The sequence below is a fragment of the Mirounga angustirostris genome, unplaced genomic scaffold, assembly GCF_029215605.1.
Source record: "Mirounga angustirostris isolate CCGP_5_RB_7025 unplaced genomic scaffold, mMirAng1.0.hap1 SCAF_1, whole genome shotgun sequence".
NCBI lineage: Eukaryota > Metazoa > Chordata > Mammalia > Carnivora > Phocidae > Mirounga > Mirounga angustirostris.
Window position 1 is genome coordinate 128,379,396 of NW_026991709.1, and position 20,231 is coordinate 128,399,626.

Below are 20,231 nucleotides of genomic sequence, written 5' to 3' on the forward strand. Positions count from 1 at the left end.
ATTTGTGGCTTCCAGTTAATCCCATCTTATGTTTCTGAAGTAGGTTCTCAGTGCAAGTGAATCAGTGAACTTGCAAATGATGCCACTAAATTTTCTCATATTTCAACAGACGGCCTATTTGGTTTATTGGACATTTTTAATTCCTTTTCTTTGAAGTGTTAAGAGGCCTGCTCAACTTTTGGCTGGTTGCAGAACTAGCAAGCATCTATCATTTTTTGATAATAAAGTTTTTAAATATCATCAGCCAAGTTTGTAATAACAACTCCATTCCTTCCTTCAAGAACAGGTTTTTTTTAAGTAATTTTAATAATAATTTTATAGAAGAAGAATTCTCAATGTTTAGCTGCATTTGTTGAAGCCAATGTTAATGACCGTTGTCTCTGCACTGAACCTATGCTTTACCAACACACTTTTCTCTTCCGTTGAACAGACTCTATAGTGGAAGCCTGGTGCATGGACTATGCCAACAACTGCTAACATCTGCTTCTGTAGAAAGTCTCCTGAGCATGTGCCCTAAGGCAAAGCAACTATATGAACATCTGTTCAATGCCACAAGGTCATATGCCCCTGCTGAATTATTCCTACCAAAGGGTAAATCAAATTCAAAAAAAAGAAGGCAAAAGAAACATAGTACCAGCTGGTCAAAGAACAGAGTGGGAACCACCTCAGACACTAGATGCTTGTATGAGGGAAGCAATCGTTTTGGGCTATTAATGGTTGAAAACTTGGAGGAACAAACTGAGGTCTCAGAGCTTGAATAAACTCAGTCTGCAACCAGATGTATAATTCTTAAAACTTTTGTTACCTCCCTTGAAATGATTAACTGTTTTACTTAGAATCTGTTAGGGAATAAACATTGTAAGAGGCAACCTTTGAATCCCAAGGTATTTTGTATTCTGCTTTTAATAAATACAACCTGATTTAAGAAACTTTTGTATTTTCTTAAATACACTTGAAAGCATGTTTGTACTTCTTATGTTCCATTTCAGGAAGTCCATAACCTTTACATTGCAGCAATTCAGCTGGCTTTGTTTCCAAAAAGAACAGAAGTCCTACTTCAATTATTTCCTATAAGCAGAAGCTGGGTTATTATTTTAAACATTTATTTTTTCTCAACTGTTTCCTCTTCATCCTTTATTCTGAAAGGTCTGAGGCCTTGGAAGAGAAAAGTGAGGGTACCAGAGAGAAAGTAAACACCTTTAAGTACTAGGAAAATGAGACCATGGCAGGCTTAGGAACACTTTACATGCTCCAGGTTTTAAAGCATAAGTTAAAACTGTAATGGCTCCAACAAGTTAAGAAATAGCATCCTGAGCTCCTAGATCTAGAAGAGGAGGAAACACTATGAAAAAATTAAAAAATTAGTAATACATACAGCAATACCAGAATCTTAGGCCATTTTTTCTACTGCAGGTATTGACCCATTAATGGGATATGAAATTAATGAGTCATAACCAGCATTTTTTAAGTAGAAATCATCAGACATGCATATCATATATTAAATGGTTATGCAAAATGTTATTTCTTACTGTGGATTGCAGTCAAAAGACTTTGAAAGGCACTGCTCTGGAACATACTAAAAGGCTGCTAAAATTATAAGTACCAACAGAATTATGAAAGTGCTGGCCAGTACCAAATAAAGAACTTGAAAGTAAGCAAGTGGAATGAATCTAATTGGGCAAGATCTAGAGATCTGGAGGTAGATTCCCAACCTTTATTTTATTTGCATTCCTACAAATTGTTATTCCTTTCTTCTGTAGTCTCTCACTGGTATATTCCATCAGTGACAACCTAAAACATGGTTTTAAGCTACCATTTTGAACAGGCCTATGTTCAGTTCCTAACATCTGGCAAACAAGTCTTTCCACTTTCCTAATGAGAACCATACTCTTAGGGGAGTAAGCTCAGCATCAACCAGTGTTACATACACACCTTCCAAGTGTTGACTGGCAAAAACACAATCTTACTTGTTCCTAAAGTTTTCAGCCCTAAAGACTGGCTTTTGTTTCAAATAAATGGTTCTTGAAATAAGGAAATTTTTATTTTAGGAGGAGTGCGTGGGGCTCTGTACTAAGTTTCTTTTTTATGTCTCTAAAGAGATGGTTATTCACAGAAGAATCAAAAACAGTCATATGCTCTATTTTTGATATGTGTTTTTCCAGCAAACAGTAAATCTAATGGAGACTACAAGCACATTAAGTCCTTTGTTGTATCAAAATTCTTTTTCTTGATTCCTGCAGTTGGGGGCCAATCTGGAAATTACACCAGCATGAATGTCCTATTTCCTGGCTTTATTATCAACACTGCTTTTGCAAACCACCAACCTTGCATGAAAAACTATTTCTACTTCCACTTTGGCAAATAACTGGTTTGACAGGCACCTAACTGAAGAGTGTATGGGCTACAGAGTTTAATTAAAAGTCAACTGAATTATATCACTCATATTTTTCTTTCATTAAAGAGTTTTTCAAGCAAAGGGGCCCCTCCTTCAGTAGACACCGAAGTCAGGTTCCCTTCTCTAACCACTGCAATCAGGGCCATTCACTTGAAATTACCCAGACTTGCAGTGAAGGAGTTAAAATCTAATAATGTCCATTTACTCTTACTCTCTGAGAATTAAGGAGTTACCCCACCCCATTACAGATCTTCTCCTGGATGTATAAATGAGAGATCATAAGCACTCCACAAGGTATCTGAGGGGTTTACCAAAGAAATACGACATAGTACCTGGTCCCCAAAGTCATACTTACATAAGCTGCTTGGGGAGACAACACACAATGAAATAACAAGAACATTTTATGAAGCAATCTGTCAGCCACAAAGTGGCAAAAGTGCAGACTGAATGCTACAATAAAGAGAGCAGTCACCAGGTGAGGAGGGGTTAAAGCACAAGATTCTCAGATTTGGCTTTGAGCCTGGCTTTAAGAGACAGGGATGTAATTCATGAAATACAGGGGCAATGGTAACACCTCTACAGAAGAATAATGTTATATATTCCATATTCTATTTGGAAAATTTGTTTCCTGTTTTTAATCAAGTCTTTAGGTCTTGCTCGCTCTTTCTGATTCAATTCTAGCTAATGAAAGCCCACCTGAGGCTTTGCAAATATAAGTCTTCAATTAGTTTAAGTACCAAAGGGACTCTGGACAGTTTTTTAAAATGAATAAATTGGAGCACCTGGGTGGCTCAGTCATCGGCTCAGGTCATGATCCTGGGGTCCTGGGATCGAGTCCCGCATCGGGCTCCCTGCTCAGCAGGGGGGTCTACTTCTCTTTTTCTCTCTCTCTCTCCCTGTGTGTGCTCAAAATCTCTCTCTCGCTCTCATTCTCTCTCAAATAAATCTTCAAAAAAAATAAAATGAATAAATTTTAGTAATAAAGCTAAAGAGAGAAAAACACTATAATATAATCATACTCTATCTAGTTGTGATAAAATTATACTTGAACTTCATTTGTACAACCCCTTTATGATAGTTAGACCTAGAAAGCTTAATGTATATATCCTGTAACTATAAATTCTAAAGGCTTTTCAAGATGAGTGATCATGACAAAAAAAATTCAAATTAGTTTTAGTATTTAAGTTTAGATTCTAATTCAAATTAATTATGATTTTAGAAGATAAAGACCTTTGGGATGCCTGGGTGGCTCAGTCGGTTAAACATCTGCCTTTGGCTCAGGTCATGACCCCAGGGTCCTGGGATCAAGTCCTGCATCGGGCTCCCTGCTCAGTGGGGAGTCTGCTTCTCCCTCTGTCTCTGCCTGCAGCTCCCTCTGCTTCTGTGCTCACTCTCACTCTCTCTGACAAATAAATAAAAACTTAAAAAAAAATACAAAGATAAAGACCTTTCTAAGTAGAAAGGTCTTAGAATTATCTTTTCTTCTTTTGTGCATAAATGAATTAATGATGATGCCTCAGTTACCCTATCTGTAAAATGAGGATCACAAGAGTTCAAATTGTTAGAGACAAAATGACATGTACTTTTAAGTTACTTCACCCAGTGCCTGGCACTAGAAACATGTAAGGAATGCCAACCATTATTGTTACATCCACACAAGAAGACCAAGAGCAAAGCAAGGGATCTGAGAAGGAGAGGTGGCTGAGCAGAAAGACCAAAGTACCGTGAAATTAGTGGCTGCCAGAGCTAATGGCAGAAATTTTGCAGAGGCAAGGAGATCAACACTATCAAATATGGCTAACATGAGGACAAGAACGTGAAAACATGAAAGCAACTTCAGCAGAACTGTCCAGCTGAAGCCACACTAAAAGGAGAAGGGCCAAGAGAATGTGAATAGGCAGCCAAGCTCAACCTTAGAAAATAATGAAAAAAGACCAGAAGGAACTATCCCTGTGGGTACTTGTGCCCCTCCTTCCCTTTTTCTTGTTATCAAGGGATTTTCTGTATTGTTTTTAAAACCCAATTTGAAAGAGCACTGGGTATGTTTAAAGAAAGGAAAAAATTAATAGCAGATATGACCACTTCCTATGAATTTCCTCTTCCTGCAACTGCCAGAGCTATCTCCTGGCCTTATCCCATAATCCTAAGGAGGCCAAAGTGAGTTTTCCCCCTTAGTGAGCTTTCCAGAGTTCACTGGGTACCTCTTGCTAGCACATGTTATTTGGCTGGCTGGCACTCCGTGAACCCAGAGCAGCACCTGGAGAGCAGTCACCCCCCTCCAAGACGAGCAGAAATAAGTTCACTTCCGTAAAAGGACCAACACTCACTAGTACCTGACTTCAAACACAGTGACCTTTTATTTTTTAGTGAGGTGGATATAGTGTACTTAGTATATATTGCATTAACGTCTTATACATTGATGCATTTCAGTCAAGACAGCTGGAAATGATTCTGCACCTTGTAACAATTTGTAATTAAATACTTATTTTGGGAAGATGTATTAAAAAGATGCCTCCCCACTTTTAGCAACAGCTTTCTGAACCATGTATGGTAAGCTGCTTTGGCATTTCTTTCCAGGTCTGAAATTTGCTAAAATTCAAGTTCATCCAACTATAAAAATTCTAAGATGAGGACCTCATGCTGAGGAAGAACGTTTTTAAATTCAAAGCCATAACTGCCAGGCCATGTACCAGTCTGTTAAAATGGGAGAAACAGATGAATGTATTTCCAGCTTGTTTCACTGGATCTAGTTTTCAGGGAGAAAAATCAAATTTCACACAAACATGTTGCAATGCACATGCAATCACTTTTATTCCAAACTAGTCTTGACAACATTTTAGATATCTGGTTAAAATAGCAAAATCTTTCAATATTTATATATTTGTGTGTATACATATGTGTGCATGTATATGCACATACATATACATGTATACATACATATTTTAAATAATTTTCTCATTATGATTTTGGAGACACTTGGGAGATTTCTATGTACAATATAACTCATTGTCATCATGATCAGGAAACACGTAGGAATGTTTTTGTTTTAAAAAAAAGCTGATCAGAATGTATCAACATTGGGTTTTTGATCATTTATAAGACTGAATCATTTGTGAAAAAATTACGCCATCACGTGAGCTAGCTTACAAGATTAGGAAAACTCTTCTGTTGTGTTTTTTGATATAACTGGTGCTTTTTGGAGGATTAACTGAGGTGCTGTTTCTTCTTGAAAAACTGCCATGTGTCTATCTGGGCATTATCTCCCCATATCTTCCTCTGATTCATGTGTGTTACACATTATGGGAGAATAAATCAAAGGATGACAGGGAAAACAGAAAGTCTACTTTGCATTATCTCAATGCTTGCTAACATGGATATAGAATAAACTCTATTTCATGACAGAGGTAGGATTATGTAGATTAATCCAACTGTTAGAAGAACTTGCTCTGACATGGAAACTTTTTTTTGAGTAAATACTTATAACATCACTCTGAAAAAATGGTGTTTGTAAATGTGCCATTGAGAAGTCCTATAAATTATTGCTAAAATTACTATGGTCATACAGCATTTTTATGCCTTCATAAAATACTGGCAGGAACCCTCTGTCTTCAGATTTCCTATTCAGTCATTCATTTGCATAGGATAAGGTATAGTTGGGAAGTTGGGGATCTAGGGGTTCTGTTGTGGATATGTTAAGTTAGAAATACCTTTTAGGTGCTTAAGTGGAAACGTCTGCTGGGCAGCTGGATATATGTCTAAAACCTAGGTTAAAGTCTTTGGGTATTGAGATTATAAAGTGTTTTCCTTGTCCTCTATTTAAAAACCTCCCCAATGAGTATTTTGTATTATTTTATGATCAGAGAGAGGTAGTAGTTGATGCCTCTAGGAAGGATGGCATCAAGAGAGCAAGCTTCTGATGTTCCCTTGTCTTGTCCCAAGAAATTCTGAAAAATAAGAGGTAAAAATGGTGGGTAGGGGGGACTTTGTTGTTGAAATCTGAGAATGGCCCATAAGCCCAAGTTTCCAATCACAATGTACTGTATGTAGCCCCTCAAGCTCTCAGATGTATGCAAACTGGTTTTTTTTAAAAGATTTTATTTATTTGAGAGAGAAAGAGCAAGTGAGCGTGGAGGGAGGGGCAGAGGGAGAGAGAGAGAGAGAAAGAGAAAGAGAGAGAGGGAGAGAGGGAGAGAGAGAGAATCTCAAGCAGACTCTGCACTGAGCGTGGAGCCTGACACGGGCTCAATCTCACAACCCTGACATCATGACCTGAGCCGAAACCAAGAGTAGACACTCAACCTACTGAGCCACATGGGCACCCTACGAACTGTTTTTTAAAAGACAAACTAAAGAAACTGACCCTATTATAATAATAACCATAATCTATTCACAAAGTGATAAGTCTGACAGCCAAGGGTGGACTGTCAGAGGAACCTACTAAGAAATATTATCATAATTTTACCTTAGAAATATGATAAATACTATGTAAATGTATTTTGGTTTGGAACATTCTGTTCTGAGAAAATACAAGAGTGCATTTTCCCCTAAGACCGTGCTGATAGGATATTTTGGTTTTACTTTTACTAAATTTTGTCTTCCCTAAGCAGGATAATATAAAAAAGCCTACTCAAATTAAGCTTGTTTCTGTGTTTGTGTTAGGAAGAAACAGCCAGTGAGAAGGAAGCCCCCACTTCTCTTGTGCATATGATGAGGAGCACAACTCAGATGCGGCAACAGATCAGAACACTCTACCCATTCATTGTAAGAACAAGGAGCCCTAGTGATGAGCTGGAACTGATAACAGCTGGTATGTCCTCCCTGTTGATGATGATGTTCTGAGAATAGACTAAGACTCTCTGACTTCCTCCATATAGGAGACTTAAGTGGGGACTTAGAAGAGTCACTGACATTAAATCTGGTGTCAAGTTCATCCATCCCAGATAACATCTTGTTGGGAGATTGGAAGGTAGAGAAAATTGATGCCACCTCCTCTAGACCACTGAACGCAGTGCATAGGCCTATTTTCCTCTTTTTGAGTATTTATATGACTAGGCAACCTTTATTCTGTAAAAGGCCAGAGAGTAAATAGGTTAGCGAGCCATGTGGTCTCTGTTACAACTATTCACTTCTGTTGTAGCATGAAGCAGTGATAAATAATACATAAATGAATGTACATAACTGTGTTCCAATACAACTTTATTTACAAATCCAGCAGCAGACTGATTTAGTTTGTTAACCCCAAAACTAAGTCAATAGCCCTTGTGGGTGACTTAGGGAAGTATTAAACTGTTTCACTAATTTGCAACACATCTACCTAATTCATGGGCCATCCAGACCTCCATAGAGTCATAAATTCTAATGCAATCCTATTGTATAACCATATTGATGACTATGAGAAACACGAAAACATATTCATTTGTAACTCCCTAAAATTGATTTATTAATGCTTAAATGTAAAGTCTGTCAAGTCTTTCCTATCAAGCAAACATTTTTTACAATTATCTATTTGGTTGGGGCCTGATATAAATGGCTCCAAGGAGAATATTTTGGAAGACACACGTAAGTTGTTTCATATACTTTTTCTGATGCAGATGTGATAAAAAAAAAAAAAAAGAGCACCTGGTCAAGGCATTTCAGTATTTCTTTATGACCATAAGATGGCACCAAATTGTTACTCCTCAACTAGCAAGCACTTTAGCATACTTATCATAAGGAAGGCCTTAATAGAAAATTGTTCTTAATACAGTTGGGTGGATAAGTATTTTTTAAAAAAAAAGAGAGAGGGAGAGCTGTATTAAAAAACACAATTTTTTTTGAGTTCTAAAGCTGGAAATACTCAGAACCCAAAACGGACCTCTAGGTTCATGCAGAACCATTTGCCCAATCAGCACAATGTACTTTGTTAAGACTGAGATATGGGGGGCGCCTGGGTGGCTCAGTCGGTTAAGTGGCTGCCTTCGGCTCAGGTCATGATCCTGGGGTCCTGGGATCGAGCCCCACGTCTGGCTCCCTGCTCAGCGGAGAGCCTGCTTCTCCCTCTCCCTCTGCCTGCCACTCTGCCTACTTGTGCTCTCTCTCTATCTCTCTGTCAAATAAATAAATAAAATCTTTTAAAAAAAAAAAAAAGACTGTGAGATACGGATTCTACTCAGAGGATTACTAAGTAGAACAATGCAATTATTGCTAAACAAATAATGTTGATGGGGCAATCGTGATTTAGATAGGAAAGGCGGTTCTGCCAGGCCTAACAGCCATGGGACCGGCACAGAAATGTAGGCCTTTGCCCAGGATATTTGTCAATTTGGTTACACTTCAACAAAAAGAGAAAGGAATGGCAAAGTCAAGTGTGTACAGTGATCTATCTGTACACAAAACACTGTCTAAATAGGGCAGCTGTACAAATGCAGGCAATTACCACTCACGAGTACACAGGAACAATAGCAGGTTTAGATTAGAAAAGAATTTACAAAGATCAACTCTAATGGCTCAAAGATTTTTCACTTTCCTCCCCAAATTTCACCACTTACACTTATTTTGAATGAAAGGTAAAGATTGTATCAAATTTCTGTCCAGATTAATCAATGCAGTGGCTTGGACTTAAACTTCTAATGCCTTCTAAAAAAAGAAAAAAAATCCCACAATTTTATGCCCAAACTTATGGATGGGTTTATTCTTAATAGTATTTATAAGAAACTGTACCCCCCCACACCACACACACACCCCTTTATAGTAATCTGGAAAGGCCCTGCTTGTTGGCTCTTCAGCTGGGTTTTGAAGAACAAGTAAAAATTCTAATTCTTAAAACTGAGGCAGAGGAAAAAGGTTTTCAAGTTGAAGGAATACTATCCAATTGTGTAGAACACTGTGTGGGATACAAGGCTAGAAAGATCCAAGGAAGAATTACGACTAAAATGGAAAAGAAAAAAACAAAACATTGCTTCTGATTCCCTGCCATAAATCTCTCGGAGCAAACAGCTACTTTCTAGCCTTAATGCCATTCACTAAGTATGTTTCCACACACAGCAAACTTCAGTCTACGCCATGCATTTCTTTGCTTATATTCTCTCACCTCTTAAGAGAGCGTCTTACTGCAAATATCAAAAAGATGTGCTCCCAATAATTCAGATCAGTGCCTTCCAGTTAGTAATCTTAATTAACAGATTCATTCTGAAAGCTCTGTAACAGAGGCAGCTGAAATGTTCCTCTTTTCCCCTTGCATTTTGAATGTTTGCTGAATCTTACCTTACTATACTAAAAAAACTACTTAAAAAAAATTTTATTCTGTCAAAGCCAAGTTTATATTCATTTACTGCTTTATTTTTAGTAAAAGAATATAGATAATGCCTGTAACAAGTTCCTACAATATACTTTGTCAGCCATGGCTTTAAATCATATTCTGCTAAAACCTCATCTAACATGTCCACTGGGAAATTTCAAGGACACCACAAACTTACATTCCAAATTGACCTGTGTCCCATTAAAGGTCGCTCGGCTTCGGTAATTCTCCCAACAGCTCTACTATCCAAGCCAGAAAGCCCCAAACAGGGAATTTCCACGTTTCTTTTCTCCCATCTGGTCATGTCAATACTACCTCTTAGAAGACAAATATGCCATGCCTTTCTTTCCATACTGACTGCCACAGCTCAGCTAGTCCCTCTACCACTTAATCTTTTACAATTCTCTTCATCAGTCTTATTTTGTCTTTACAATCCACCCTTCATGCTTCCATTAATGACAAAAATCCAAACTCATATCACACTCCTGAAATCTTCTAGTATGCCACCAATCAAATGTCTTTACCTTCACCACTAGGCTCCTGCCTATCTGTCAAACCCCTCACATAATATACTTCCTGCCTTAACTGCCCCCAACTCCTTGTGGTTTTCATCTGTTCCTTTCAGTCCTCCACCAACACCTCTGTAGAGGCTGTGCAATTGGTTGCAATATTCTGCTGTTTCTAGGCTGGAGAATCCTAACTTAAGGTTTGATTCAGATGCTACTATTTCTAGGAAATCTCTCTGACAACCTCTTCCTATGAAGTTGTTTCTCTCCTTTAGCTACGATAACATTTGGGGCAGCATTTACCACTGTGCCGAATGTATTTCATATTGGTCTCCAGGGTTAAGACGGAGAATTCCCCAAAGGCAAGATACTACCTCTTACTGCTTTATACATCTATATCTACAACAATATTTGCAGTCTATTCTATCTACATTAATATCAAGGACTGGTTAACCATTACCCATTATCAATAATAACCAACTCTGAGAACCAAAACCAAAAATAAGGTTGTCTAACAAGAATTAATAGTCATACCGAATCCTTTTTTTTTTTTTTTTTAAGATTTTATTTATTTATTTGAGAGAGAGAATGAGAGACAGAGAGCATGAGAGGGAGGAGGGTCAGAGGGAGAAGCAGAATCCCTGCCGAGCAGGGAGCCCGATGCGGGACTCAATCCTGGGACTCCAGGATCATGACCTGAGCCGAAGGCAGTCGCTTAACCAACTGAGCCACCCAGGCGCCCATTCATACCGAATTCTGAGCTCAAGGAAGCTTAATTATGGGGATAATCTGATTGTTCAGTCACATACCAGTTAAGAGTATTTACCCACACATTTCAGTATGCAAATCAGCTGTTTGGACTGTAGCTTAGTCTAAAAAGGCATTTCAAAGATTCCCAAATGCCAGTGTCGAGGGAAACTTCCAGTAAAATGTGTGCTGGATTCATCTTAATGTATGTGTATTTTTAAAATAAATGTACAAAGACCACTACTAACTTTCATGAAATAGCTTGTTAACAGTTATATGCCCTGCTAACCCTGTCCATGAGCTCTTGAAAGGCAGGGATGCCATCACCTTTTTATTCTTAGCTAACTCCAGGTACTAAGTAAAAGTTTACTGAAATGACAATTCATCCACCTAAGTTTTCGCTTGAGTCACATGCAATGCACATGAACTGCCAAGTGACAAAGGCAGAAAGCAAGGTAAGGTTAATTAAGGTTCTTGGATATGACATTGTTTGCCACCAATTCTTTTCATTGAAAAACTATTTTGAGTATGGCCAATACTCACTTTTGTCCTATATAAAAGAGATTAAAACTTAAAGTGATTTCAGAAAGACTACCAATGTGAAAGATGTACCTTGCATGGGTGTAAAAGGTAAAAAATGTGTTTTAGCATTCTGAGTGTGGTTACTGCTATTAAATAAAGCCTGTATCCTGAAGGGGGAGGTTTTTTAGGTTGTCTGGTTTCACTTTGTTTCATCTTTGGGTCATGCTATGCCCAGTACAAATGTGAGAGAACATGCTAAGCCTTGTTTCTCTGTAGCTGGGAATTATCTACCTAGGTGAATTATTTCAAGTTCCTTTCTTTTCTTCCCAGATGTTTAATCACTTTGGGACCAAATAACTTCAGGAGGTAGGCTAACAGGGAAAAATCAAATAAGTTAGTATTATTTAGGACTCTAGCAAGTCCTAGGGCTAGGGAGTGGGGTGAAAATTTAAAATTTAGATACTAGCATATTTAAAGTATCTATACTAATTTGGATGATATACTATGGAAGATATATATACAAATATTCTAATTTGTTGTTATACTACAGAAAATTGAAACCTGGATATAGTGTATCTGTGCTGTCTATACGTGTCACTTCTTTTTAAATCAGATTCTGTGCACTTTGAGTACTGCCTAATTTCTGTATCTTCTACATCCATAAGATTTTAATGTTAACGGTCCTAACTGCAAGGTCATTAACTTATGAAAAGAAATCATTTTTTTCTTTTGGTTCAAAAACCGAATCAAAGGATAGGCACATTTATTTCATACGAGTCATACTCTGAACCTAAAATGGAAAGCAAAAGATTGAGATGCACTTAATATTTCAAGTCTTTGTAACAGAGAAAAAAAATCATACAAAATTTAGGTATGAGACATCACGTCATTAAAGATAAAGTTGACTAGACAACGGTTTCTATGTTCTATCTAATAAGAAAAATGTACATTTGACTATTAAGCCTTAAAGGGTAAAGTAGAATAAATTTCAGACATCTCAGCTCCTTATACTCAACTGTTTCAATTACAAGGACTCAAAGAATAGATATTTTCCCTATCATTAATAAAAATATTTCAATGTTAACACTGGCAGGTTAATATTGGTGATAAAAACTAGAGGGTGGTTTATGCTGACAGTTTAAAAAATGGAGAATAATTATAAAATACAAAACTCATGAATTTCAAGAAGAATTAAACATGTAAGAATTTGAAACCCATTTCTGTTTCAGAGAGAAATATTCAATAGGAAAATGGATTTCTAATTTTGAATTTCTGGCCCAAATTTGCCACAACACACTAAAAAAAAAAAAAATTACCTACACCTCACCAAGCTATTATAAAAACTGATGGGACTATGAGAGTAAACCCAACTATTTCTCTAGCATGCCCAATGCAACAGAAGGCAGAGAACAAATGGTGGAAGTCTGAAGGTACACGCTCAAGGTAGTGCTGCATCTAAGCCAAAGAAGCTGCAGATACTCAAAGAGAAAAGGCCAGCACAGTCTTCCCGTATACCCTGGTTCAGAAACCATCTATTTGAGTTTGGGGCTTTTTTATCAAGTATAGTATTCTATACTTCCGAAGAAAGATGCTTAAAAATATACATAGAAAGACATTAAGAAAAATAAAATTCAGTTATTCAGGTGAGGTACTGGATTTATATTTAAGGGATGACAAAATGATACTTGACAAAGTATATATTTATATTTAACTCAAAAAGAGGCATTAACATGTTCATATAATCTGTTATAGATTTCAGCCCAATCACTCTTAAATACTTTTGATTCTATGACTGTTAATTACAGACAAGGCTACTCTACCTAGAATGCCACTTGATAACCCTGTATTAATTTTGCTAGACCAAAGACTCTTAACTTAAAAAAAAACAAAAACAAAAAACAAAAAAAAGCAGCCATTTACATTTACTAAGAAAAGCAAACATTTACTTCAAATTGCAGTATAGGCTTTTCAATCACAAAAAGAAAGAAAAGAACAGTGATCTGACAGTGGTCACATCCTGTGCAAAAAACTTGATACAAAAACAGTAACACAAGGTGTCTGAGCTGCTTACATTGCAGGAAAAAGGAAATACAGTAGCTGAAATATGGCACTCCTGGGAATCAACTTCTAAACCAATAGAATGCCTTTGAAATGACTGAATTTATTTGTGTATTAGTAAGAAAGCCCCACCACCATAAATAGTACAATATTTAAAAATTAAAAAAAAATTAATATCTATCTAAGATAGATAGTGTAGTTGTATTGTTAGGCCTCTTTAAGTGCAGAAGGTGGTTCAGGTTTTGCTTTTTTTTTTTAATTAAATAACTGCCCATATGCTTTATAAAGTTCCACTCAATTTCAAAAGCCAATTTAAATCAAGAAATATGTTATCAAAGTTGCATAATTTCATTTGGGACTGCCAGCAGGTTAAAGTCTCAAATCAAGTCTTTAACATAACACTCATTTCTAGTCAATGAAAAGTTTAAAAGTTCTCAAATCTTCATTATCCTCTTGAACTTGCCCTTCTAAATGATCCTCAGACTGCAATTCCTAGTTTGCAAATAAAAGAATGCAATATGCATCATACTTCAAGAAAAGATGACGATGTCGAACTAACATGCTTCTGGATCTTTTCCCTGCTCCTCTCAACCTTCTTTATAATTTCGGCTACTATGCACACTGAGGAGGTGAGACCCACAAGAAACAGCAGATCTGCAAGAGAAAATAAGTTGCATTTTATAATTCTTTGAAACAGTTGCAAAGCTTAAAGCTTACATTTTTCTAGCATCTCTTGGGGTTTTTTTTAAGATTTATTTTTTTTTTGACAGAGAGAGACACAGCGGGGGGAGTGGGAGAGGGAGAAGCAGGCTTCCTGCTGAGCAGGGAGCCCGATGTCGGGCTCGATCCCAGGACCCTGGGACCATGACCTGAGCCGAAGACAGATGCTTAACGACTGAGCCACCCAGATGCATTTTCCTAGCATCTTAACAGAGCTTTTAAAATACTCTTTTACAACCATTCCAGGAGGTACATAAAATCAGCCTCAGTTTAAAAAATGAGGAAAGTTAAGGGCAACCCTCTCGGGTCCCCTCTCTCTTCGGGAGCTTTATACTATGGCTCAATAAATTTTGCTTTGCTGCCCACTCAAAAAAAAAAAGAGGGAAGTAAGGCTCAAAAATGACTTATCTGAAGTCATACAGCTAGAAAAGGCAGTGCCAGAGAACTAGAACCCAAGTGCTCTGACTACTCTCCCTGAACCATAACCTCATAACCGTAACTATTAACAGCAACACAAACAAGAGGAGTTTTCTATTTAATAGATCAGTCTTTTTAATTTTAATTTGATTGTAAACTGCCTATCTAAAGATTATTTAGGAATTTCTATCTATTCCATTCGAGAGCCTAGAAGAACTCATCATTTAAAGACCATATCTTTGGGGTACCTGGGTGGCTCAGTCAGTTAAGCGTCCAACTCTTGGTTTCGGCTCAGGTTCTGATCTCATGGGTCGTGAGATCAAGCCCCATGTCAGGCTCCATGCTCAGTGGGAGTCTGCTTGGATATTCTCTCCCTTTGCCCCTTCCCCCACTTGTGTGCATGCATGCTCTCTCTCAAATAAATAAAACCTTTTTTTACAATTTAAAAATAAATAAAGACCATGTCTTTACAATAGTATCCACACTATCTCATTCTTACTCATTGCTTGAAAAATTGCAGCTGTCTCCTTAAGACCCCACTTTTTAAAAAGAGGAACAAGTGTAAATATGAAATTAAAAAACTGAAATTAAACTATTTCAACTTTAAGGTAAACTGTAACTCACAGCATAAAATACAGTGAGGCTGTATAACTTATTTTCACAAATACCCCAATTAACTTAAAAACACAAGAATTAAAAGTAGCATTGCCACAAAATACATCAGTCCTCACCCTTACACAGGAAGATTAATTTTTAAATGTATCATAATACATTTAATACATAGTATGTGAAAGAACAATGTCTATCTTCCATGTAATCTTAATGTATTTTCTGCTTTTAGGGTCAGGCTGTTATTTTGTAAAATAAGAATGCACAAATTAGCAAGTAAAAATATTGAAATATTAGTTTACTGAAATTGTAATTTTAAAGAAGAGCAACCTGGTTTTCAGTGAGCTTAAATCTAGTTTTTTCTTCATGTAAGACTGAAAAGTTATAGTTACTCTATAACACGTTTTCATTTGCTATAGTTTAGAATCAGCAACAACAATTTGACAGCTATAACCAAGAAAAAATATTGCAAGAAAAAAAAATTACAAAAAAATTTTAAAGCCTAGCATTAAGCAAGTGACCACCCCAGCAAACTTCTCCAAACGATAAAATAGAATACACTCCTTTTTCAAATCAACTCACTTTTTTATCTCACTTTTTAAAAGGAAATTTTTAGTAGAACAAATGCATTAGAAAATACAATAATTCATCTAAAATATATAAATTATAAAAAGATAACATTTTCTTTACCCAGTATACTTAGGCTCTCAGTCTGAAAAACTTTCTGAAGTGGAGGAAAGTAAATAACTAATAACTGTCCCATGATGGATCCAAGAACTGCGTAGCAAAACATTTTATTACTGCAGAGTCCAATCTCAAATACAGACTTGGTCTGTTGGCAGAGCAAAGAGTTCAATTACTATTCCTTGGTTACTGAAACAGCTTCTTTATTATCATAGTCATCTCCAATTTTTAATAAACTGGATTGAATGCCAAAATGGCAATACCATGAAATCTCTTAATGGTTTGACTATTATTTTGGAATAATTCAGACGGAATAAAGGTTCAATTTAAAGCAGCTTCTTTTTTTTTTTAATTTATTTTTTGACAGAGAGAGAGAGAGCGAGAGAGGGAACACAAGCAGGGGGAGTGGGAGAGGGAGAAGCAGGCTTCCCGCCGAGCAGGGAGCCTGATGTGGGGCTCGATCCCAGGACCCTGGGATCATGACCTGAGCCGAATGCAGACGCTTAACAACTGAGCCACCAAGGCGCCCCTAAAGCAGTTTCTCTTTATCAAGAAAGCTTTCTCTACAAGAGTGATGCTACAATAACAACATCAACAAGAGACCACAGAATGAAAAGAAACTTTAGCATTTCAAAACACTGGAAACTTCATTTGTGTGTTTATTTTGCTAAATCATTTCTATCCATTAAGTTAGATAATCTAAAAGCCTTTCTTAAAGAATAGACCTAGTTCAGTGTGTACTAAAAATGTAAAATTGCCTTTCATAAAACAAAAAATGAATATTGTAGGCTCTCCAAAACTTAGTCTAAATTAACGACAATTCATTGACTTGGAAAGTTCCAGCATGCTAAATGGTAATAGATATAATTGAGGATTTATAAGGTGCTCTAGAATTGAAATGAAGAGTCAGGCCTCAGAATGGAACTACTTTTCAAGAACAATTGTGCTCTGAAAAGGTTCTACTAGGTTCTAGCCCACAGCCCATTAATTTTCTATGAAAACACTTCAATCAAGAAAAGGCAATCACACCTTAAGATACAACATGGGAAGAAAAGCAAATTTAAAATGTCCTAAGCTCTGACACACTGACAGAAAGAATCAGAAACCATTAATATGCACAAAATTGTTCTTGTACTTCTAACAATACTTTCTTCTAAAATGAGACTAATACCAACTTAACAGAACCCATTTGTCCAATACTCTCAGATAATATTAACTTGAACCTATCTTAAAGCTACAGATGTAAGAGAATGGAAAGAAGAAAGACCAGGCGATGACACCTGTGATTTATTGGATCTTCTGGTCAAAGGTAAAGCTATTTGCCCAAATGCCCTATCCCCATTATGACATGTTTGTAGGTACACGTTTATAGGGAAGGCTGTATCTGGGGCTGTAATCTGTGATGACAAAATCAAGCAAAGCTAAAACCCCACAATCCTTGCCTACTTACAATCAGAGAGAACTCTATCAATTGAATCAGTCAGCTAAGATCACCTAAGCATACCTGGGATCTGGAACTTAGTGCATTGAACATATCGAAAAACACAAAGCATGTGAAGGTCATTGTCGTGTCTCGAGGTGTTATCACATTGTCTCGTAGCTATCAAGAAGAAAAATGATTATCAGTGGCTGAATTTAATGAACAAATACTGCATGCTTGTAAAAGGTTAACATTTTCTTTGCTTTAGAATAAAACAGCTTTAGCCTAAGACATAAAACATATAAGCTACGTAAATTTCCTATACGCCATTTAAGTAAGTCACTAATGAATAGCTATAATCTAAATAAAGTAGTCTTCTCACACACCATATATTGGATATTAAAACAACTTTCTTTTCTGATGAAATAAAGTAGCAATAGACTCAGATTTTCTAATTACTCCCCAAATATGAATATTAATATATTAATTTTTATTGTGCTGATATCTTTGCAGATTTAAACTATTCTAATAAATGAATCAGCAATTCTTCTAACCCATAAAGACTGAAATCAAACTATTTTTAAATGTTTTTATTATCATATTTTCCAATGAGCTCTCCTAACTTTCCAAGCTTCCATGTAACACACCAAAATAACTGGGTCATACAGAATGCATGCTATTAAGGCAGCTTATGCAGTGACTATACCTCCCGCCAGAAGACAAACAAAGTTCCACAAACAATGATTATTGATGAAACAAGTATTTTAAGTATCAGGTTTTTGGTCAAAATGCTGTCCTTCCAGTTGCGTGGAGGTTTACGAATGACATCTTTATCCACTGGCTCTACTCCAAGGCTTCAAAACAAATAGAAAAGTGAATTACTTTAAAGTTTTAAGGTTTGGATTTGTTACTTTTACAATCTCATTAACCTCAATTATCCAGGAAATTAAATGCTTTCTTATGGAAACAAAATGCTGAATCCTAAAGAAAAGGTTGGCTATAAATACTCGAAAATAACCATGGATTTTATTACTCTCCCCTTCTTACTCCTACTTGGCATAGTTTGATGGGAGACTGATAGTCAAATTGAAAAAAATTGTCCAATTTCATTTACATGTAAGTTTACTTATTTCAAATATGGCCTGAAATAGTAACCTACTGAGTAAACTCTGAAATACCTTTCATGCAAGGAGGTTTTGACTAGGATGATTTGTTATAATGACCATTGACATATATCACTCAATTACTCTTTCTGCTGGAAAGCAACATCTGTGGCCCATTACAGAAGAAAATACTTAGATGCTTAGATCCTCCAATACTTTCCCAAAGTCTCTAAAATTGACAACAGAACCCAGATAATAAAACTAAACTCAGGATTTCTCCATTACATCCCATTCTTAGAGACAAAAGCTTATTTCCTGAGGACAGGGACTGCACCTATTCATTCCCTCATCTGTTCTCAACTTATGAATGAGCATCTAACATAACGTAAAAGCTTAGATCTATGACACGTGAAAAAACACCCAAAGAGCATAAATGATATACACAGCCATCACACAATTTATAACAAACATGTCGCTGCATGAATAGATTTCTAGTGCTATCCATGAATGAAATCATAAAACTTAATCATCAAGATATCACACTTTCTTTGTCCTTCTACTAGTTTATGGATAAAAAAAACTCTTACCTCTGAGCTGGAGGTCCATCCATAATTATATTGATCCACAAAATCTGCATGGCATTGAGAGGATTAGGAAAGTTCATTAATGTAGCCAATGAGATTAAAGTTAATGCTGCTATACTCCTGTTGAAAAAAAGATAATGTATCTTTTATATAATTCTTACTACTTTTATATATTATAATTCTTACTACTTTTATGATATCACTTCTTTAGCATTTGAAAATCTCATTTTACTACTGTGCTTTTAAAGGAAGTCTGTATTTATGAGTATCTATGCTTCATTTGTGTGAAAATTTTGACGCTAAAAGTTAAACTTTATAATCCGTAGCATTTAAATAAAGGATTTCAAGATGTTTAGATAACAACAAACAGAGGAAGGTTTTAAAAACTGAGTTCAGAATAGCTGTTACTACATAACAGTTAACAGTTTCAACAATATTTTGGCAAATGTTTTTTGACTACAGAAAAGCCCTTCTACTTTTGGAAAAAGACACCAAGGAAACACACTAAGATCTGACACTCCTTCCTTAGTTATTTCTGGAGCTAGTAAATAAACCACAAACATTTATATATTTTGATGATGATACAGACATCATCTCCTTATCATGCCATTTTTAATTTTAGGATAGAATTAATTTTCATTATGGAAAACTAACATGAACAACATTCAGAAATAGAGCTCAGAAGCTTCTAAGCATTCTGCTTGAATTCTATTTCTCATATAATTTATCTATAAGACCCATGGTGACAAACTTCTTACAAACTTACGTGCTCAGTTGGAATCTAACAAAATTTTTAATGTTATTATAAATCCCTTTACCCTCTTCAATTGCAGACCTGAAATTTAAAAAAAAATTAAATGAGAAATATTATCACACAAAAATAAAGATCTATCCTATAACACTGTAGAGCTAATTCTGAAAACAAATTTCCAACTGATATAACATATACATCACTAAAAGAATCTATTATTTTCTTAACATAATTAAGATTAGAAAAAAATACAAAAACATTCTGGTATGGAATGAAAGCCAAGCCTGTGAAGCTCTATCTGAACTAATTTCATTACACTATATTAAAATTCTTAAAGATATTTCAACATTAAAATCATACACTGTCTTTCTACACAACAGATAATACTACACATTTATAATACTAAAATAATGATCTTCTTTACCCCTCCAATTTTCTT

At 36.0% G+C, this 20,231-nt stretch overlaps 1 protein-coding gene across 15 annotated transcripts in view; it reads right to left on the reverse strand.

The window, feature by feature from the left end:
- ATP2C1 (ATPase secretory pathway Ca2+ transporting 1) overlaps positions 1-20,231 on the reverse strand; it is a 165,100-nt gene that overhangs the window by 1,904 nt on the left and 142,965 nt on the right. For 6 of the 15 annotated variants that reach the window (XM_064587914.1, XM_045903792.3, XM_064587936.1 and 3 more), the window contains 6 exons: positions 19,808-19,876; positions 19,045-19,161; positions 18,061-18,208; positions 17,439-17,534; positions 15,941-16,082; positions 14,034-14,158 (listed from right to left, as the gene is read on the reverse strand). In XM_064587914.1, the coding sequence (XP_064443984.1) occupies positions 14,034-14,158; positions 15,941-16,082; positions 17,439-17,534; positions 18,061-18,208; positions 19,045-19,161; positions 19,808-19,876 (697 nt within the window). Of the gene's footprint in view, positions 1-2,168; positions 3,342-13,128; positions 14,159-15,940; positions 16,083-17,438; positions 17,535-18,060; positions 18,209-19,044; positions 19,162-19,807; positions 19,877-20,231 lie in introns of those variants that run through there. The other 9 variants (XM_064587922.1, XM_045903794.3, XR_006795649.3 and 6 more) reach the window with 6 other exon arrangements.